The sequence below is a fragment of the Cynocephalus volans genome, chromosome 10 (genome assembly GCF_027409185.1).
Source record: "Cynocephalus volans isolate mCynVol1 chromosome 10, mCynVol1.pri, whole genome shotgun sequence".
In the NCBI taxonomy this organism is placed as follows: Eukaryota; Metazoa; Chordata; class Mammalia; order Dermoptera; family Cynocephalidae; genus Cynocephalus; species Cynocephalus volans.
Window position 1 is genome coordinate 5132997 of NC_084469.1, and position 22006 is coordinate 5155002.

General features: G+C 51.7%; 1 protein-coding gene across 2 annotated transcripts; it reads left to right on the forward strand.

Annotated features, from left to right (window-relative positions):
• Positions 1-7313: 7313 nt before the first annotated feature.
• PGAP3 (post-GPI attachment to proteins phospholipase 3) lies at positions 7314-21846 on the forward strand. 2 transcript variants are annotated; one of them, XM_063111684.1, is made up of 8 exons: positions 7314-7584; positions 8956-9053; positions 9850-10002; positions 18215-18277; positions 18840-18901; positions 19271-19407; positions 19663-19867; positions 20051-21846. In XM_063111684.1, the coding sequence occupies exons 1-8, from the start codon at positions 7404-7406 to the stop codon at positions 20112-20114; spliced, it is 963 nt and encodes a 320-aa protein (XP_062967754.1). In that variant the 5' UTR covers positions 7314-7403; the 3' UTR covers positions 20115-21846. The 2 variants fall into 2 exon arrangements, with proteins under 2 accessions (XP_062967754.1, XP_062967755.1); XM_063111685.1 differs by lacking the exon at positions 9850-10002.
• The last annotated feature ends 160 nt before the right edge of the window (positions 21847-22006 follow it).

Below are 22006 nucleotides of genomic sequence, written 5' to 3' on the forward strand. Positions count from 1 at the left end.
TCTCTTTACGAAAAGAATTTAAAGTCCTGAATACAAAATTAGGCACATGCATGCAAATGAGGTGCTTGAACCTTACCTTTCCTTAACCCCACGGTAAGTCCCCCTCGGGTTCTAACCAATGATGTTCAAACTGAGTCAGGATTCACTAGTGGGTCAGTTGTGAAACCAATTTAGAAGATCAAAATGAGTATTTTTTTAAAAAAAGAAATAGAATGGAAAAGAAAAGATCCGAGGACATCACATGTAGTAAAGGTAAGGTGTAATTTTCTGCGTGTGTCCTAGGTGATGGTAAAATGGGTTTATTCCTTCAATCGTTGTCACAAACATTTCAGAAATACTGCTGCGTACAGGCACACAGCAGCCCTTCAGGAGGGCCTCCAATATTCCTATTTTCTCTGGGGTTCGTGTTAGGGTTAGGGTGAGGATTAGGGAAACTGAGCCTCAAAATAGTTAAGCAATTTGCCCGGAACATCTTCGGACTAAATGAAAAAGTTGTGCATCCAGCAAAACCAGCTCTTCACCCTCACCCCATCATCCAGCCCAAGACCTAGTCAACGTGCCTCTCAGACCTGCAGCTTCCCAGCCCTTCTGGGGAAGGACACGCTGACCTGGCTCCAAAAGCCACTTGCTGGTCACACACTGGAGGGCTGGCACCGACCATCAGGATGTTAAGGCCAGGGTTAGAGGTGTCCCTTCTCCCCCAGACTCCGCACCTCCCCTGCTCTTGTGTTAGGAAGGGTTTGTCCAGTTGGGAAAGCTGCTGGGGATGCCATCCTTCACTGAACCCCTACTCCGTGCAACTCTGTCCTGCAGCCACATCCTTCATCTCACTGAGTCGCCCTCAGGGCTCCAGAGAAGGTTGCGGTTATCGTTCCCCATTTTGCAGAAGAATCCTGAGATCCCGAGAGGTAAAGGAGCTTTTCCAAGGCCACACAACACACCAAAAAGTGAGCCGTGGAGGCTTTGGCTTCATCCATCACCCTCAAGAGCCCCGAATCCGGGGTACCATGAGCCCACCCTCTTCCCAGGCCCCTGTAGGGGAGCCAGAGAGGGCTCCTCCAAGAAGTGCGGGTAACTGCGGGTCCCTCCCTGCACGGAGATCCCGCCTGCCCCGACCCTCTCCTCCCCGCTCCCGCCCAAGCAAGCCCACCCTCTCCGCCTCCCAGATCCCAGAAAGAACCCGGGGACGGGCCGGCGACGCTCAGTCCTAGTGCGCGGCGGCGAGGGCGGGGGCAGGAGCGGGGGCGCGGGGAGGAGCCGGGGTCGGGACTCACGCCCCGGGGAGGAGGCTCGCAGGGGCCGAGCCTCCCAGAGAGAATGAGCCCATTCAGAGCCGGGAAGGAAGAGGAAAAAAACCTTGCCTGGTGTTTGACAAGAGGAGAGGGAGGGGGGCAGGGGGTGAGCGCTGCTGATTCCATTCTCTCCCCAACTGTCCCTCCAGCAGGGCCTGGCAGGAGGGCCAAGGAAAGAGGATGTCTGAGGGACAAACAAGAGAGGGGGCTGGGGGACAGCTGGGATTGTTGGAGGAGCCTCAGAGTTTGTGACAAAGGCCGAGTGAGGGGCCTGGGGAGAGGGAGACTGGACTACGGAGGGAGCGAGTGATTGCAGGACAGAGGGTCAGGGCACACATGCCTGAGATTCGCCCAGGAAGATTTTTGGGCAGCGGTACCTGGCCTGTGGGTAGTGGAGGTGGCCACTGACACTGAAGAGGCAGGACGGGCTCTGGCTTAGGGAGGTGACCTCTAAGGGTCAACAGGCCAGGATCTGGACTCAGCGGCCTGTAAAATGCCAGTCAATCATTGACCAGCCACAGAGCCTGAGGGGCACAGGAGGCTCGAGTGTGTGTGTGTGCGTGCGTGTGTGTGTGTGCGCGTGTGCGTGTGTGTGTGTGCGCGCGTGCACATGCACTGGCACCAGTTTCTTCCCCTCCTCCTACTTCACCAGCCATCCTGGGGTCAGAGGACTGAAAACAAACAGAAAAAGGGAGGAGACAGTCCAGTCCACAGTCTGAGGTCCAGGCCACACACTGGGGCCTACCCCACAGGGCCTTGAGGCTGGGGCACAAGTTGTTGGGGAAGAATTAGTTACTTGGAAGGAGTCCCCCAGTGTAGGCACAAGGCGTCCCTGGACCAAAAGAGAGTAATTCAGAAGCTCAGAAAATTGGTCCTTCCTGAAGATGGCTTTTTATGAACACTGTAGCCTAACCGCTGGGAGGCCACTCCCTGGGCCCAGGGTTAGCTACAGTCTTGAGGATACCAAAGGGGCAGAGAGAGCCCAGATTCGCCAGACACACTGACCCTGGGCCTGCTGGTGCCTTCCTCAGCCCCTCTCACCCACATCTCAGGAATGCAGTCCCAAGGCCTAGGAGGTGGGCTTTGTCTCTCCTGGGGCTGCTTTACTGAAACAAAAAGCACTCTTCCGTCTTGGGCCTCGCCTCACTTTTATGCATATACATGATGGTAGGTATGTGTGACTCCCATCGTGGCCTGTACATACAAGGCTGACAAGGTACAAGTTTCGGTGATCAGTACGTTTGTTCTGGCCATTTAACATGTGCCTTGGCCAGCTGGTTAGCTCAGTTGGTTGGAGCACAGCCTTATAACACCAAGGTCATGGATTCGGATTCCTTTACCAACCAGCTGCCACAAAAAACTTGTTCACGCTTAGTTTATCTGTGGGTCTTTTCTCAGATGGCAGCTTTGCTTGTGGCCTTCAATAAGGCTTCACTTTGCCCTCTGGAGTATGGGAGAGTTGAACAGAATGGTTCCTGGTCATGTTTTAGCATTTGGTGTGAGGGCAGTGACTCCTGCAACCCTCACGCTTGTCCTTTGAAAGCCCTGTTGAGCCATCTCTCCCCCAATTCTGGATTCCTTGCTTTGTGAGCACTGAGTCTTCCTGCTCCATTGCTACACTCAGCCCTTCAGGACCCCATGATCACCCCTCTTGCTGCTGGAGATATAGACAACTGGGGTGTGAATGAGGACACTCTTGCCTCTGACTTTTGGTTTTGGCAAGAGAAGACTAGGAAGCTTCCAGAAGCATAAAACTATGGCAATCACAAAGTCCTGATTTGTGGGAACAGTTTCAGATGATTTTAGTCCCTGAACCCACATTGTTGATTCTTCTCTTTCCTTGCCCTTTACATCCAATTATTCTTTAAGATCTGTCAACTTTGGGCTGGCCCGTGGCTCACTCGAGAGAGTGTGGTGCTGATAACACCAAGGCCACGGGTTCGGATCCCTATAAAGGGATGGCCAGTTAGCTCACTTGAGAGAGTGTGGTGCTGACAACACCAAGTCGAGGGTTAAGATCCCCTTACTGGTCATCTTAAAAAAAAAAGAAAAGAAAAAGAAAAAGAAAGATCTGTCAACTCCTATTCCAGGACATTTATGCTTTTTCTATTTCCACCTCTCAAAGAGTCTAAGCCTTTGCCATTTCTCCTCTGGGCTCAAACACTAGCCTTCGATTGCCCTCCAAGTGTTACTCTTGGTTCCTTACAATTCTTTTTTTCCACAGCAGCCAAAGTAAATGTTTTAAACGTAAATCAGATCATGTCATTCATTCTAGGGCTAAAACACCCCTCAAGGGCGGCTTCTCATTGCCTGAACCCTCCACTATGACCAACGAAACATGTTAGGGCCTGGTGGCTCTTGCTTTGGTCTCACAGTATTCCAGGCACGAGCTTCTTTTCTGTTTTTCAAAGATGCCAAGCTTGGGCCGGCCCGTGGCTCACTCGGGAGAGTGTGGTGCTGATAACACCAAGGCCCCGGGTTCAGATCTCATATACGGATGGCCGGTTCGCTCACTGGCTGAGTGTGGTGCTGACAACACCAAGTCAAGGGTTAAGATCCCCTTACCAGTCATCTTTAAAAAAAAAAAAAGATGCCAAGCTTGTTCCTGCCTTAGGGTCTTTGCACTGGCTGTTCCCTCAGCCTAGAGTAATCTGCCCCCAGGTGTTCCCAGGGCTGGTTCCTTCTGGTCATGCAGGTTTCAGTTCAAAAAGGCCTTTTCTGGCCACCCAATCCAAAGTAGGCTTCTCCTCCCTCCCCGTCTCCCTACTGTCACTGCTGTCACTATTACATTAACTGACCATATTTAACTCACACTTGTCACTGGATGAAATTGTCTTTTTTACATTGTTACTTTGTTTTCTTCTTTTTTCTTTTTTGGCAGCTGGTCAGTCATATGTTTTCTTTGTTTTCAACTGATGACATATACAGATGGTACAAAATTTTAAAGATACAAGAATAGGAGTGCGGAAAAAATAAAAATATATTAAAAAAGTAAAGATACAAGAATAAAAAGAAAGTGTTCCTCACTTCCCTGTTGTTCAGACAGAGTTCCACTTCTGCACAGAGGCAATAACTATTTCCACTTTCTATCTATCTTTCTAGATATATTCTCTAAAATAACAAACCTAATATATACGCATTTCTCCACACGCAAGGTAATGTGTGTGTGTCTGTACGCAGATGCACACATACATATATAATACTGTTCTGCACCTTGCTTTTATATTTACCAAAAACATAGTGACAGTTTTTCCATGTCAGGACCTTACAAATCTGCCCAATTCCTCTGGATTTCTGTTCAGCCTTCCATTGTGTGGATCTCCCTCAATTAACGTAATTCATTCCCTATTGGTGGACATTTACTTGTTACCTTGTTTTTCTATTAAAAGTAATTACTAATACTAGCATGAATAACTTTGTACTTACACCGTTTTGCACTTGTGTAGGTATACTGGAGCTTGTGTAGGTACAGCCAGGAGTGAAATTGCTGGGCTAGAGGGATTGTATATTTTACAGTCTGATAGTGCCAAATTATCCTGCATAGTGGTTGTACAATGTGCTGTTACATTAGCAATGAAACTATCTTAGTTTTCTGTTTGAGACTTGCTTGTGGCCTGTCTCCCTCTTCTGACCATGACAGTGCGTTGTTCATCACTCTGTCTCCAGAGGCTTGCATATGGTAAACCTCAATAAATGATGAATAAGGAATCTTCATTGTAGACATCCCCCAATTTTGCTCTAAGAATATGGTCAGCTTGCTGCTGAGCCCTGAACACACTGTATTACAGTCTTTCTCCTCCCTGGATTAGGAGCCATTTCTGATTCCTCCTTTTTATTTCCCCCACTAGTGTAATGGTTGACACACAGTAAGGCTCAATAAGCGTAAATTGAAGGGATAAATAAATCACTTTGCAGGCTGTGGCTCACATGTGAAGCCAAATACAAGTTAGAAAGCCGATTAAGGTAAGGGGGCTCAATGGGAAAGTGGGGGTTCTACACGGAAAAGTTGGGAAAGGGAGAGACCAGATAATTGTTGTATAGGGCTGTGCTGGCAGAGAAAATTCTCAAGAGCTGTCCCAGAGAAATACGACCCCATATATGCCCAATAGGACAACAAAGCAGACGTCTCCACTACCTCGCACCACCTTTAACCTAGTATTCTCTGTCAAGTATGTAGGCATTAGGCATGGGTCTTTTGTTAGCTCCAAAATATAAGAAAGCTATAAAAATTAATATTTTGCTAAATATATATAAATGTGGCAATATGTCAACTATTAACAGCAACTCAATTCAAATATATATATTTATAAATTTTATTTAATGTGGAGTGTTGCCATATTTTAATAAGTTTGATATAATATAGGATGAGGTCATTAACATTAGAACTTTAAAAGTTCTAAAAAAGTCCTATCTCTACCTAGGTGTTCTCTCAGAGAGAGAATCCCTAGGTTGTCAGGGTTTCATGCTCTTTAATCCTAAATATCCTTGTCTTTGAATGGGAGTTCTCATAAGAAGATTCATCACAGAGTTATAGTAAGGACAAAACAACAACAACAAATTGTACTATAAAAGGACTGATTTGTCAAATGCAAAGTAGTATTAGCATGTGATTATTTCCAGTCAGCTCCTGGAGGGCTGAGTGGTTGTTTTATCTATTTCATCTTCCCAGTCAGTACCAACTGGGTGCTCAACTCCAGGGGACACTATTCATGTTATATTTAACAGGAAGAAGTGCCATTCACAGGAAATGCAATGTGAATGGTGCACCTCTGAGCACCATTCACAGAAAATGCAGTGTGAATGGTGCCTCCTGGAGTTGTGCCTTGTTTAGCAAGGTACTAGAGCTAAGTGCTCAGGAAATGTTTGCTGAATGAGTGAATGAATGGAATCAAATGTTACTTCTTGCTCATTTCAACCCCCAGGATAAAAAGGAAAAGTTGATAAGGGGTGAAGAGAATGGGGGAGGAGGAAAGGCAATCATTAGCTACAAGGCTTCAATGCTTCAATGGGATTGGAGATGGGTGGGTGCTGGTGATAGTGCAGGGGAGGAAGGGTGGGGTGGGGTAGAGGGGATACTAAAGCAAGTGTCTTATTCCCAAGGGTCCTCCTTAATTTTCCTGAAATATTGCAGTGCTCTTATTTCAGCGTGGAACCACCTTGGTAATTTGACAGTCACGGATTTGGCACCAGAGAATTCTTATGTTGAATCACGTTGTTCATTCATTCTTTAAAAAGGGGGGAAAAAGCACACTTAGCGCCTCCATGTTCTGTGCTTGTGCTGGAGGGAGAGTGGTGAACAGGACAGCAGAGGTCCCCACCTCGCACGGAGAAAACAGGCCATTGTATGTATATATATACCCCCTCGAAGTGTTAACAATCACCCTCAGGAGGTGGTGTTTAAATTGAAACTAGAAAAATAAGCAGAAGTGAGAGTAAAAGTGATACAGACAGGTTAAAGTCGGGAAGCTTGAGTGACATGACCCTTTGAAGTGGGTCTTTCTGGAGCAAAGGAGTGAGGGAGACCAGTGGGCAGGGGCCAGATCACGCAGGGCCTGTGGAGTTTGGATTTTATTCCAACTGAGGGCAGTTGGAAGCCAGTAAAGAAATTTAAGAATGAAAGTGACATGGTCTAATTTGAATTTTTGAAAATGGAGCGCGGACTGGAGGGGGCAAAAGTAGAGGCAGGGAGACCCGTTAAGAGGCTATTGTGGCGACAGACGATGATGTCTTTAACCTGGGTGATGCCAGAAGAGTTGGAGAGAAGTGGACAATTCCAAAGTGAAATCCGAAAAGTCTGGTGACAGAAAAATAGCCCTACCTCAAGTAAAAAGAGAGACCCTGGAGAAGAAGAAGAAGAAAAAAAAACCCTTTACTTTGCTCCTTAACCCACTAGGACTCCCCCCCTTCCCTTAATCTGGTCGTATCAATATATGCAGATAGCAAGGGACAAGGGGCGGGGCAGGAGGCCACAAAAATCCGGGAACTTTAATTTAAACTGGGTAGACGTCAGCGGAGAGTAGAACAATGAACACAGGAACTTCCGGTTACTCCGGAAGTGGAGGCTTCGCACGCTCCTAAGCTCCTCCTTAGGCGGCGAGCCAGGGTGAAGGGATGGCCGGGCGGGCGGCGCGGCTAGTGCTGCTGGCTGGGGCAGCCGCGCTAGCGAGCGGCTCCCAGGGTGACCGCGAGCCGGTGTACCGCGACTGCGTGCTCAGGTGCGACGAGCGGAACTGCTCGGGGGGCGCACTGAAGCACTTCCGCTCCAGCCAGCCAATCTACATGAGTCTAGCAGGTAAGCCCCACCCCAGGAAGGCCCCGCCTACTACCCTTGGCTCCGCCCCTGAGCCCCAAAGGCGCCTTTGCAGTCTGTGAACCTTAGTTTCCCCATGGGGTCCCTTATGAGTGTGAGTGAATGGAGCCTCCCAACGTGATGAAAACCTCATCAGCCTGTTTTATTTACTTTTTTACTCTATTTTATTTTTATTTACTCTTTATTACTCTTTACTCTTTATTTCTTAGAACCTTTATATACTCTGTTTTCTCAGCCATACGGGTGTTTATTAAATACTTCCTGGGTACATGGCCCTGTAATGACACAAAATCAGACCAGGTTTCTGCCCTTCGGGGTTCACAGTCCTATGACTAGGAGCCATTTGAGAGGGACATCAGCCCTCTCAAATACAAGGTAGAGAATGATCTGAGCCATAAAGGACTCTTAGGGCTCCAAGTACTGGATTAGGGATTAAGTACTAGAAGCATTTGGAAGAGGAGGAATCGATTATGGCCTTGAGGTAGTGGGGCCGGGATCATTTTGGAACTTTTTGTGTGAAGGAGGGACTTCCAAATGTATACATAAAATTTGGACCTGTGACCACAGTGGGCAAGGAACCGATGTACTGAGCATGTACCATGTGACAGGCGTCACAATAGGTCAGTTTGTGTTACAACCCTTTGAGGTAGTGTCTCTAATCCAATTTTACTGATGGGGAAACTCAGAGAGATTAAGTATCCTGCCCAAGGTCACACAGCCAGTAAGTGGTAAGGCAGAGTTTCCAGTTCTGGCCTGTGTGACCACAAGCTTGTCCTCTTTACTACCACTTTGCATTCCAGACAGAGGGAACAGAGAAAGTGGAGGTCCTAGGCAGATGGGCACATCCAGCAGCTTGTTTACTCAGGGAGCAGGGTGCATGAAAAATAGTGGGGAATAAATTTGGGAAGGTAATTGGCAGCCTCAACAGTCAGGCTAGAGAATTCGGGCTTCGTTTTCATAGGAGAGGGGTAAGACAGCAAGGACTCCTCCCTGGTGAATAAGAGCAAGCCCTGTGTTCAGGAACAACAGACATACACCCACGTTTCCATAGATGAGTCTATCAGATGCCAAGATCCGCATTCTGGGCAAAAGGAGAAGAGAAGAAACATCTCTATTTACTCACTGTGTACCCTCATACCTAACACACACGTATACACACACACCTTTTCCCCTTATGTGTATGTCCTACCATCTCTCATCCATCCAAGTGGAAAGCTAGAATTCTGAGAGATTTCTTCTGATTCTCTCCAACCTGCAGGCCCCTTGGCCTGCACTTGAGCTTGGGCCCCATTCATGCTGTCTCTGGGCCTCACTGTGCGGGGGAGTTCACAAGGCCACATTTGTCTGTTTCAGGCTGGACCTGTCAGGACGACTGTAAGTATGAGTGTATGTGGGTCACTGTTGGCCTCTACCTCCAGGAGGGTCACAAAGTGCCTCAGTTCCATGGCAAGGTGAGTTGGAGGGTCAGGGTGAGTATCCGGTGGTAGGTAGTGTGGTGGGAGTAAGATACTCCCAGTTGGACCACACTTTCCAAGCAATCTGAGTCATGGGTATGTGTTTGGGGCATGCACCTGTTCTCAAAATCTCCTGGTTTTCATATAATCAGATGAGACCAGTGTGTCCTGCCTCTAGATTTGGAATAAGAAGATCTGGGAGGCTTTGGGGTCTTCTTGGAGAATGATGCTGGGCTTCTTAGGGTGGTCAAGATGCCCACCTTGCTACAGGCACAAATTCCCTGACCCACCATGGCATGTTTTTCATTCTCTAGTAGGAGCCTGGATTAATAGTAATACCCCTCAAATTGCCTCCTAGGGCACAGTGTGCTGGTGCCTTTTGATCCAATATTATCTTATTTTAGTCTGTTGAAGTTGGCAGGAATTATTCTCCACAATTTGCCACGGAATAAGCTGAGGCTTAGAGGACTGTGCTCAGTAGTAGGGGAGGGATTGGATCCTGTGTCTTCTCGATGGTAGGTCTGTGCTGTTTGCACCAGGCCATAATGAGCCATCTACACTGGCTGTCTTGATCTTCCCAGAGACCAGGGCTTACAGTGCTGTGTGTGCTGGGCAGGATAGGGACTGGAGAGAAGCTTCTTGGCCCAAAGAGGGACTGAACCTGAGGCTTTGGCCAAAGTCCGGAGCTGAGGAACCAGCTGTGGACCTGTTGGTGCAGCATGTTGAGAAAAGGTTGACTGGGCCAATGGGGGTTGCCTGCCCCTCAGGCCTCCTCCATCTGCTCCTTTTTCAGTGGCCCTTTTTCCGGTTCCTGTTCTTCCAAGAGCCGGCTTCAGCCGTGGCCTCTTTCCTCAATGGCCTGGCCAGCCTGGTGATGCTCTGCCGCTACCGCACCTCCGTGCCGGTCTCCTCCCCAATGTATCACACCTGCGTGGCCTTCGCCTGGGTAGGTAATGTGGCAGAATTCCTGCTGGACACCCTCATCTAGGAAGGAGGAACCCTTAGATCCCCATTAACACCCCACAGGGCTTCTACCTACCCAGCTTCCCCTCTGTTTTCTAGGGCTAAAGTTGCAGCTGGTGGTAGTCAGGACTGGGAAGAAAACAGAGAAGGTGCTGAATCAGGCCTAGCAGAGTCCTAGGCCAGGCTGTTTGGGAAGGAGAGAGGGAAGAAATTGCTCATCCTGAAGGAGGAAGCTGCTAAAAGACCGGTAGGGCAGTTTACAAACCCAGAAGAGAGATGGCATTTGTATTAGTCCGTTTCTGTTGCTTATAGTAAAATACACAGAACTGGGTAATTTATAAAGAAAATGAAATTTATTGCTTACAGTTTAAGAGAACGGGATGTCCGAAGTCCAGGGAGCACATCTGGTGAAGGCTTTCTTTGGGGGTTGCTTCAGTGACGGCAGGGTATCACATTGTGAAAATGATGGAGCAGAGAGAGCAGAGAGAGACAGACAGACTCTCCTCTTCTTTTAAAGCCCTGAGAACCACGCCCCTGACCACCATTACTAATCCATTCACTACTGCACGGTCGTACAATCCAATCACCTTTCAATTACTATGGTAATAGGATTTCACACCCTCTTAACAGTCACAGTGGGGACTAAGTTTCTAATATGTAAAACTTGGGGGACACAATTTAAGCTTCATTGAGCTTTGGGGGAACATAATTCAATCCATTACAGTGGTAGAGAGTAAGCTGAGACTATGGGTCTTTCCAAGGACCTCTCTAGAGGATGTGGAGTGGTCTCAGTTCCAGCCCTGGCCTGGTAGGCAGTAGCAGCCCCAGCACTCTGTCTAGAGCTCAGCCTGGTCTTAGGCCATCCTAAGATGTTAACCAGGTGTGTTCTGCATGTCCAGAAAGGGCTGTCAGCCTCATAGTGTGGCTGGCGTGAGGAGCCAGTATCCAGGGTCTGGACTTGTATGAGAAGGATGGACTGGGGTACAGATATGAACTATGACAACCTTAGGGAGGGTGTGAGAGTACGAGGTTTCAAGGGAAGTCTGTAGATCAGAGCTAAGCGTTAAGGAAAAAAATCCCCACTCACCGTCCTGCCATCCAAGTAGCGATGCATTCATGTATTGAGCACCTGTGTGCCAGGCACTTTGCTAGGCACTGCAGATCCAAAGTATATAAAAACAGGGCCTTGCCCTCTGGTACTAATCACACAATCGCACAGTCGTGTAAAAGTACAACCATGGAAAAGTGCAGTGGAGGAGAGGTGCTATAGAGGACTGGACCAGCCCGGAGCAATCAAGGAAGGCTTCCCTGAGGAGGGGGCATTGGAGGTATGGTGGGAATGATGAGTGAATGTTAACTAGGTAAATCTGAGGAGAGTAAGGGAAGTCTTCTAAAGACTTCTGAGAAGACTCAGAATGTGCATAGGCAGGAGAGTGAGGAACACTGGAGGACCTGAAAGGCCAGGAAGCCTGCCATGCAGGAAGCCAGGTGTGGGGTGTGACATGGGTGAGCAGGTGGGCAGCTGAGAGGGCCAGCCCATGGACAGGCCAGCACTTTAGATCTTGACTCTCAAAGCATCAGGAAACACTGAGGGGTTGTAAATGAGGGTTGGAGAGAGAAGTGGTTTCATGAATAGATTTGCCCTTTGGAAAGCTTGTTCTGCCTGCTGCATAGAGAACAGATCGGAGGGGGCAGAAGTGGATGCAGGAGACCAGTTAGTAGTTTTAGCACAGGATCAAGTAACTAGACTAGAGAGGTGGCACAGGTCTTGGGCATAAAAGAAAAATATGTTTGAGCTCTGTTTTGGAGGGGACGTTAAAATTGAAAAAAAAAATTGTTAAATTTATTTAGCAAGCACACAGCTTTTACTGTATGCTAGGCAGTGTTCTAAGCATTTTATAAATATTAACCTTGTTCATCCCATAACAAGTACCAAAAGACAAAGTTACAACAAATTTAGTTAAATATCTAATTGGTTTTTATCTCCAATTCATGAATCAGGGCAGCCTTCATTCTATAAAATAGACTGAGAACTGCCAATGGGCTATAACCGAACAGTGCATTTTGTAAGGTGGGAACAAGAAAACAGAACAATAGGGAAAAACTGACTGGTTAACCTCAGGTTACTTCAGGTAACTTTTTTGTAAGAGTTAAAACAGAAGGGACTTCCTTATTATGCTGACTCAGGTAGACTGGAATCTCCTGTTTTCAAGAAAAGCTGACCTGCTTTTAAATCTGTCTGTGTCCTTAAAGTTTCAGTTTGATTATGTGGTATTTAGCATGAGTGACTCCATTTTGGTTTGGTCTGGTCTGTTGGGGCCTAGTGCAAGAGATCAGTCCAAAACAATGACCTAACATAATTTTTGTTTAACACAGCTTATGAGGTAGGTATTATTATTTTCCCCAGTTTACAGATAAGGGAACCAAGGACTGAAAAGTTTAAGTAACCTGCCCAAGTCATAGAGTTAGGGTTTGAATCCAGGCTTCTGGCTTCAGAGTCCACATTCTTACCATTTCAGCTATGCTGATGAGCCTGGGCAGTGAACTAGAGCAGGAGAGAGGAATCAAGGATGCTTGTGTTTCTGCTGAGATGTCAATAGAATCTGTGGGTGTGGCTGAGATCATATGAGGGACCTTAGACAGTGAGAAGAAAAGGGGTCTAGGACGGAGCCCTAGCGAACACCAAAACCTAATGGCTGGGTAGAGGAGGATGAGCCAGCAACAGAGACACGACTGGCCAGAGGACAGGTGGAAAACTAGGACATTGTGCACTTGGGGACAAGGACAGCGAGAAGAGAGTAGTGTGCTCTCCTGAATTTTTCTGGACAGTCAATTTAGATGAGAACTAGGGATGCCTGCAGATCTGGTGACCCAGAGGCGTCTGAGGACCTTAGGAAAGCAGATAGTGCAGGTGTGCTGAGAAGTATGAGGGCACTTCAACAAGTTCATGGAAAAATAGAATTGAAAGATAGTAGGACTCTTTCCATGAACTTTTTGAAAACCCCTTGTACAGGCTGAGCCTTTGACTTGGGAGATGGGCACTGGAGGGAGGGCAGGGAAGGAGGCTGTTGGGCCTCTGGGAAACAGTGATGCTCCATAATGCTTGCTACTCAACAGCTATTAGTAATAATTGTTATGAATTATGGAAATGCGCCATGTGATGGGCTTCTCCTAAGCGTTTTACATACATTTTCACCTTAATCCTCATAACTTGCCCAAAGTTAACAGCCAACACGTTAGCAAGTAGTGGAGACAGGGTTGGCATTCAGGGCCATCCGACATCAGGGCCTGAGGACTGAGCCCCTCTTCAGGGTCAGGACTGAGCCAGGGTCCCTGAAGACTGAGCCAGGGACCCTGATGTAGGCAGGAACCTGGCATCAGCACACACTGTCACAGGCATAGGTGACATAGAGCCACCACCTATTGTGCAGGCCTCTCACAAAGAAGGGACTTTGGTCCTGGCTGAAAGCAGGAAGGGCAGGGAAATTGAGGAGCTTACCCCTGTCCCCTTTCCTTTGGGATCCTTCCAGGAACACTGCTTGTCTGGGCCCACTGCCCACCCCCTTGCCCCCACTCTTATTAGAGAACAAGGGACAACCCAGCCTGAATTCCCTGAATGAGGTTCAGAACCTCCTAATAGACCCCAGGACTGAGGGGACCTCAGAGGGTCACAGTCATTGCTTTCATGACATGTGCCAGAGGCCAGCGGTCACTTCACAAGTCTGGTCTCTCTCTTTTTTATTTGGGTGGCTGGCCAGTGTGGGGATCCGAACTCATGACCTTGGTGTTACAAGGTTGCACTCTAACCAACTGAGCTAACCGGCCAGCCTCACAACTCTGGTCTTGATCTCCCTGATTCTTGGATCTTTCATCTCAGTGGTTTCTGCAACTCAGCTTCCTTCTTCACCAGGGGTCACACCTCCCGGGGGTATCCTGCACTCCAGTGTGACCAAAGACCCTTAGGGAAAGAGCAGGAGATATTGGGGTGGGAGACAGCAGATAGGTGGGGCCTGTGTCTCAGGGTACCCTACAGAAGAGGGGGTTCTGGGACATGTGACCCCCTTGTGCCACCACTAGGCCCTCAAGGGACAGAGCTTAGAGCCCACCCTCCCTTTGATGATCTAGTTTGGATTTTACACTTGATCTTTAGTCCTGTGTCTGCAAGAGGGAGGGATCCTGAGGTTGGGAGGCAGTGCGGCAGTGGACTTTGTCTTGGGCCGGGTCTTCTGGAGCAATGAGACTTCTGATTTCTATTGGGTTGGGGGTGGGAAGGCCCCTCACCACTCCAGGTCTTTGGGAAGGGGTGTCTCAGTCTTTTTCTCTGGGAAGTGAGAAGACCCTGCCCCCCAGCAGGGCTAATGAAGCCTTGGCACGAGAAGGCAGCCCTGCTTTGCCACTGAGGACTGGCCTTGGGCGGGGCAGCAGCCAGGCAGGGCTCAGGAGCCTGCTACGGCTCTACACACCCAGGCCCTTGGACTTCATGGAGCAGGGGGCCCTGCTCTCTGCCAAAGCTGAGAGGCCAAACCAACTCCCCACCCTTCCATCTAGTGGGGAAATGTCCTCAAGTGTAGAAATGAGGGGGCAAGGTGGCCGGGAAGCCCAAACCGTGTCTGTAGGGTGATTTATGGACTGACTGTGTTCCATCTCTGTTGAGGAAATTACAAGAAGAGGTAGGTCAGGGCTGCAGCAGAGCGATGGGTAGACTTCAGGAAGGACTTTCCAACAGTCAGACAAGAGCCAGCAGAACAGGCAATGGCAAGAAATCAAGGAATCCTTTTGTTGTTGTTGTTGTTGATAGCTGGCTAGTAAGGGGATCCAAACCCTTGACCTTGGTGTAAGGAATCCTTTTAGGTGATTGGAAAAAGCCCCCCTTCTCTCAGGAGTGAACTGAGCAGGCTGGTCCTGCCCGAGGCAGGGGGTGAAACACCATGGCCGGGGCGGGGGGTTGGGTAGGATGGCAGCAGGCGTCATAGTTAACATTCTGCCTCCCCCACTTCTGAGACACCGAGCTATTTAAAGACCCACTTGTCCCCAGTGCCATGGTGTCAATGACAGCCCCGAGCACTGGGGCTTAGCACTGGGGTCGAATTCCTGACAGATCTGGCTCACTTCGCATCCAACCAGTTTCACGGCTGTGATATTTTTGTCTCAGTTTTCTTATTTTCCAGCAGACTGAAACAGCCTCCTGCTTCCCCACCACCAGCCTCCCCTGTCTCCCTCCAGCACCCGCCGTTGGCACCCTGCCCCTGGCCAGCCCTTTCCTCAGTGTTTACAGGCCAGGCGCTTACCCTCCTGGCCACTTAGCCTACCTGCCCTCTCCTTCCACTCCAGCTGGGCTGAGGTGTCTGGGAGCAGGCGTGCATATGTGTCCCGGGGCTTCTCTTCCTTCCATGTCTGTCTATCTACCCCCTTTGCTTGTGTCTTGATTACAAACTCTGAGTGAGGAGAAATCGTATCTGTTCAGTCCACGGTGGTGGGATAGTGGCTCAGGAGCAAGGAGGAGAGGGCTCTTCCTGTAGCTCAGGTGTCTACATTCTGGAGTCCAGAGACCCTAGCACCCCATAGTTTGACCTTGAACTTTGTGACCCTTGAGGAAAGGGAAGTTGGGGGTCAGGTGAAGGGAAGTTGTAGGCGTGAGCCTACTGGACATGATGAAGGAACCTGACATTTATGGGGCACCTACTGTGTACCAGGCAGCGATAACAGCAATCGTTTATCAAGTGGCTCCTTTGTGTTGAGCATTTCATGGATATAAGCTCATGACCCTCCTGTGCAGTGGGTGCTGTTATTAGCCCTGTTTGGTAGGTGAGGCAGCTAGGCTCACAGAAGCTATTTGTTCAATAACACACAGCTATTTAGGGGCCCAGGCTGGACTTGAACACAGGTCTGTCTCATTGTGGAAACTGGACATTCTACCCGCAGCCTGGAACTATGGAGGTGGGCCTCGGCAGCTGTGGTGGGGAGACCACCGCTTCTGTGTCTAGACTTCCTTGGTCTGCAGGCAGACTTGGCGTCTTTGGCCTCAGGTCTGTGGAGAGCTGTGAGCATTCCATGCTGGTCAGCAAGGTGGAGAGAAATAACTCCCAATGGTTCACCCTGTCCTGGGCACTGTGCCGTGCACTGTATTTGTGTTGCTCATTATGTCCTTATCAACACTATGATTATTCCCATTTTACAGATGAGAAAACTGAGGCACAGCAAGCCTAAATAACTTGCCCAAAGACACACAGGAAATGCAGAGCCGGGATTTGAACCCTGGCAGTCTGGCTCTAGGGCCTGCATTCTTAATGGTGCCACTTCCCAAGTCTGAGGAAAGGGTCAGAAGAGGACTCCCCCACCCCCATAATGGGACACTCCTCGGGGGAGAGGGGACTTTTCAGGGGTGCAGAGTCCAGGCTTCAGGTGGGTCTCTGTAAGTGGAAGGCATCCTGGGGAGGTGGTTGGACTAGGCTGGGGAGCAGCCCTACCCCGTCCAGTAGAGCTAAAGCCTGGCCCCGTGCACCATCCAATCCTCCCACCCCCACCCCACTGCAGCTTTCGGTGTTACAACTGCCACTTAGCTCAGTCCTGTTGTCACCTCCCCTTCCTGCTATAGATGACAAGGAGCCCTGGCTGGCTGCCAGTTCCTGCTGCCTTCCCCTTCTCCCTCTCACACTGGCTCCAGGGCCACTCTCCTTCCTAAGGATGTCCCTTTTCCTGGCCTGCTTGGGATACCTGGTCCACATGATCGCTACTAGGGTCCTTCTCCAGCCCTGAGCCTGCTCCTCTCCCCACATTGACCCCAAGCTTCACGGGACTGTCTATGGGGAAGGGGCAGCAATGGGGAGGAGGCTTGAGGTGGGTGGAGGGGACAGAATGGCCATCCTCAAAGGAGGAAGCAATCCGACCTGCAAGAAATCACCTGACCTCAGGGCAGGAGGGGACTGCAGGCTGGCTTAGGAGAAGCTTGGACTGAGGCAGGCAGGGCCTTTGCCCAGGTCGAGAAGAGCAGAAGCAGCCAGGCTCAGCCGAGGGCCCGGCCAGACAGGCTGCACCAGGTTGCCCTGAACCTTCCAGAGCTTGGCACCATGAGAGTGCCTGGCTGGCTTTGCAACAGAGCCCTGCCCTGCCTCCACCCTGCTCTTCCCATTTCCCCCTAAGCTCCCTGGGCCTGCCTGAGGGAATTCATCCTACTGTCTGACCCTCCTGCTGCAGTCCTCAACACAGCGTGTCTTCCTGCCAGTTCTCTCTGTCCCCTGCCTGGCCAGTTTTCCTAGTCTGCTGGACCTGAGTGAGCAGCTCCTGGCCTTGACCCATCTCTGGCAGGCTCATCCCACCCTAGCGCACCCCTCCCCACCTCCAGGGCATTCCAGGCCTGTGTCTTCCTTGGACTGGTTGTTACTGGTTTCCCAGCCTGGGGTTTGCACCTCCACCCCAGCCACCCTTCCTTAGGTAATTTGGGCCTCTGCTGTGGACACATCAGTCCCTGGAGTTAGTGCCAGAACCAACTCCCACGAGCTCTGGGGCTCATTTGCAAGATGATCTCTACTCTCTCCGTGCAGCTAATTCCCAGGAGGAAGGCCTCAAATGTTGCCCTGGGCCCTGGCACACCACAGCCCCTCCAGTCCTGCCCCTCTGCCCCTCCACCCTTCCCCAGGCTCTGGAGCAGCCACTGGTCTGGCAGGTTGGGCCGGCGCAGCCAGGAGGAAGCCAGCTCGGTTGGCCACCCTCCTCCTGGGAGACCCAGCCCCACTGGGATCTGCTTAATCTCCCTCCCTTGCTTGCTCGCCGGGAACACACCCCAAGCTGGCTTGGGCCCCTCCACCCCACCCACCTCATTCCCGCCCCCAGAGGCTGAGGTCACTGGCTCCCCTGGGCCCGGGTGGGGCTGTCATCACCTGCCATTTGGGGGCGGAGGCAAGGCCCGGGGGCTGTTGTCTTAGCGATTGAGTAACCAGGGTTACTCTGCCGGAACTGGTTCCCAGGCCAGGCCGGAACCTGTGCAGGCTGCAGCCCCCCGGCCTTGGGGGTTTGGGGTGGCAGGAAGTCGACCTGAGGGAACGGGGCTGGGTGAGGGTGGACACCGGAGTTTAGAGGGCTCCCAGGGTGAGGGAAAGCACATTTCTCGCCCCGCAGGGCTTCTTCCCAAAGGCGAGGGCCCTCCGTGGGGTCTCCCCAGCCTTGGGTTAGCATGCTCACAGCCCCCTCCTCCTCAGGTGTCCCTCAATGCTTGGTTCTGGTCCACAGTCTTCCACACCAAGGACACTGACCTCACAGAGGTGAGTGCCTCTCCACTCCCCATCCTGCATGGGACTGTCCTGGAGGAGCCCAGGAGGGGTGGGCTTTAAGGTGGAATGCTCACTCAGTCGGAGGAGCACTGGCTCTGTGCTAGCATAGGAAACCTGTCAGTGCACTGGGGCCTCACTTGAACCTGGCGGGGTAGGAATGAGTCGTAGCTCTTTCCAACTGATGAAGCAGCTGAGCCTTGGAGAGCTGAAACCACTTGCTCAGGGTCACCCACCTCGTAAAGGGGTGCAGTCAAAACTTGAGGCCACAGCTGTGGAACTCCAGACTGTGCCCTTGTGTTCTGGATCCTCCACCAATGCCTCTGAAGCCTCACTGCTGAGCACATTTTAAAAATTGTATACTGTGAACACGAGAGTGAAACAGCAATAGGCAGAAGGAGCACGAGACACAGTCCCTGCTGACTGCAGGCCCAGGACCCCCATCCCTTCCCTGCTCCTACCACTGGGGGTCCTCCCTGGGCTCTGGCCTACATGAAGTCTTGTCCATCTCCTGTTTCCCTCATGTTGGCCTCTCGTTGGCTCTCCCTGTCCTCAGAAAATGGACTACTTCTGTGCCTCCACCGTCATCCTACACTCGATCTATTTGTGCTGTGTCAGGTGAGCCTGCCTTGGTGGCTGTGGGACAAAATCAGGCCCGAGGGACAGGAAGGGGTCACCCAACCCTCCCCTGGGGGTGCTGCCCTCAGGGCCTTCTTCACTGGTCTCCCAACACACACACACCCTCCAGGCTGTCCTGGGTGGGGACTATGGGGTAGGATGGCGGTCCCTGGCTCCTTACAAGGGGCTGTAGCATGGGGTCCCAGGTCCCTGGGGGGTTGGAGGTCTGCCCAGCTGGCCTGTTTTGGTGAGGGACAGGGACAGTGGCATCAGGGACCGCAGACGGATGTGGCAGGGGAGGAGATGCTTCAGGGAATGCTGCCCCGGGGCTGGGCTACCACCTCTGAGCAGCTGTGGACTGCGGGACAGGACTGTGGGGCTGCAGCGACCGGCCGTGGCCAGCGCCTTCCGGGCCCTCCTGCTGCTGCTCCTGACTGCACACATCTCCTACCTGAGCCTCGTCCACTTCGACTATGGCTACAACCTGGCAGCCAACGTGGCAATTGGTGAGGCAGGACTTAGGCCCGGGGGACTGGGCCACCTGGAGAACTGCTGGGTGGGGGGCTGGTGCGTTCCTGGAGAAGGAGGTTCTAGAGACCCTTGGGGTTGGGGGGGAGGCAAGAATTTGAAATGGGAGAGAAGGGAGGCCCAGAGGAGAGTCTGAGGATGGTCCTGGGGTCCAAGGGATGAGGGCAGGGGTGGCCTTGGGGAGGGAGGAGGAGTCTAAGGAGTGAGCCTCTCCTGCCCCCACTGGCACCCAGGCCTGGTGAACTTGGTGTGGTGGCTGGCCTGGTGCCTGCGGAACCAGCGACGCCTGCCGCATGTGCGCAAGTGTGTGGCAGTGGTCTTGCTGCTGCAGGGGCTGTCCCTGCTGGAGCTGCTCGACTTCCCGCCTTTCTTCTGGGTCCTGGATGCCCACGCCATCTGGCACATCAGCACCATCCCCGTCCACATCCTCTTTTTCAGGTTGGTGCTACACCCTGCCTGCTGTTCATCCTCTTTGTACGCTGCTTTGCCTGCTCCTTGGGGGAGACTGGGGGCTCTACATGCCTGTGTGCCCCCTCATGACCTGCCCATGTTCACCCCACCCTGCCCCCAAGGGAGCTCTCAGAGCCTTATTCCTCAGTGGGCTCCTCCCTTTGCCCACAGCTTTCTGGAAGATGACAGCCTGTACCTGCTGAAGGAATCAGAGGCCAAGTTCAAGCTGGACTGAAGACTCTGGAAGTGGGGCTGCCCCATTGGGGATCCTGCCCCCTCCCTGCTGGTTCCCCTTCTCCCCTCAACCCTTGCGATGATTTATTTCTCCTTTTAGCTTCTTGAACTTGGACATGAGGGATGTGGGCTCAGAATCATGGAGCCAGCCCATCTCCCTGCTGGCCCTCACAGGTCTTGGAACCTGTTCTGGGGATGGCCTCTCACCATCTGGGACTATAGAATGGGCAGCCCCTGTGGTTCCTGGAGCTGAACTGGGGTGGAACTGAGTGTGTTCCTAGTTTCCTCCCCACCAGCCTCCTCTCCACATCCCCCCACCCCACCCCACCCAGCTGGGTCCCAGAGCTCTCTGTCAACCTGGGAGACCAGGAACCATAGGCCTTTGGGGATACTGTGGGGTTCCCTATGGTTACGCTCCTACCCTCCTCCAGGGCACCGCTAGGTGGCACTGGAGGCTTGTTCTTTGGCTACCCAAGCTTTAAGGCCATTCTCATGCTCCCCCATGGGATCTTGAGGGACCAAACCATTGACTGGGACTGGGGAGGGTTTTCACCCTGACTGTGGCCCCGCTCAGACTCCCAGGAGGCCTCAGCACACTCCCCTTCAGGTCCAGGACCTGAGAGCCCAGGACAAGAACCCTGTGCTGCTGTTCCGGTGGGGATCCTGCCCACAAGTGTGTAGGGGAGTGTGGGCCAGACCCAGTGCGTAGGTGACCAGGCAGTGAGCTCGGGCCTGGGCGTGCAGTGTGGATAGTGGCGTGTGTGAGTGTGTGTGCTTTTTTTATTTTTTATTTTTGGCGCCTGGCTGGTACAGGGATCCAAACCCTTACCTTGGTGTTCTCAGCACCATGCTCCAACCAAGTGAGCTAACCGGACAGCCCCTGTGTGGTTTTAAAGTGTGTTCAGGGGGCAAGTGGGCTAGCGTGAGTTGGGAATATGCATAGTGTGCGCATGCTTGTGGGTGCGTGTCTGAGATGTGTGTGAATGCAGGTGAGTGTGCCATGCAGTGCCACACAGTGCAGGGAGGCCTGAGCAGGATGAGGGAATCATGTCACCATCAACAATCACTTATCGAGCACCAGCTCTGCCCAAGGCTCCAGCCAGGCAGACATCCAGGACACCCCTGTGATCTGGCGGGGGGCCTGGGCTGCATGTGTGTGTATGTGTTTCTGTCTGTGCCCCTCTGCCTTCCCCTCCAAACCTCACAGGGCCCCCACACAACAGCACCCTCTAGAACCAGTCCCTTGGGGGCAGAGGAAGGAAGGAAAATGGGGATCCCCAGGGCCCTCTCCAGCCTCCCTGCCTCCTTGCCTAGGTATGCTTGCCAAACCCCCCCACCCCCCGCCCCAGTTCCCTGCTTCTAGCCCCTTTTCCTCAGCCTGGGAAGGGGTCAGGGCAATCTGTGGGAGGATGAGGGGAGAAAGCTTGTGGCTGGGTCTGGTTTGTGCCCTCCCCAGAGGGGCTCACTGTTCCAGGGTGGCCCCAGGGCAGGCAGGGGCCACAGCAGCCCTGGCACATTCCTGTCCCCACAAGGACAGATGTGGAGCTCCAGAAAGTTTCCATCCCCAAGGCAGTCTCTGAAGCAAGGAGACTGGAGTTGTGCTGTGTCCCTGCCCTCTTGTCCCTCCTTGGGGGGAGGGGAGCTATGCTAGGACTCCAGCCTCAGGGACTTGGGGGGGGGCCTACATTGGATTCTTTTGATACCAAGAACCATTTTAAGGCAGGAGGGTAGCAAGGGACGTGCTTAATAAACCAATTCTCAGCCTCACCTACCCTTGTTCCACTCATTTGTGTGAGTGGGGTGGACTGGAGGGGAGGAGGAGACAGTTGGGGCAGGGGGAGGACCCAAAGCTGGCTGGAGGCAGTAGCCAGAGGCGGTGGTCTCTACCTGGAC

Coding starts and splice junctions, on each gene's coding strand:
- PGAP3 (XM_063111684.1), top strand. CDS start 7,404: ATGGCCGGGCGGGCGGCGCGGCTAGTGCTGCTGGCTGGGGCAGCCGCG. Junction 9,054..9,849: donor TGCCTCAGTTCCATGGCAAG/GTGAGTTGGAGG, acceptor CTCCTTTTTCAG/TGGCCCTTTTTCCGGTTCCT. Junction 18,902..19,270: donor ATCTATTTGTGCTGTGTCAG/GTGAGCCTGCCT, acceptor ACTGCGGGACAG/GACTGTGGGGCTGCAGCGAC.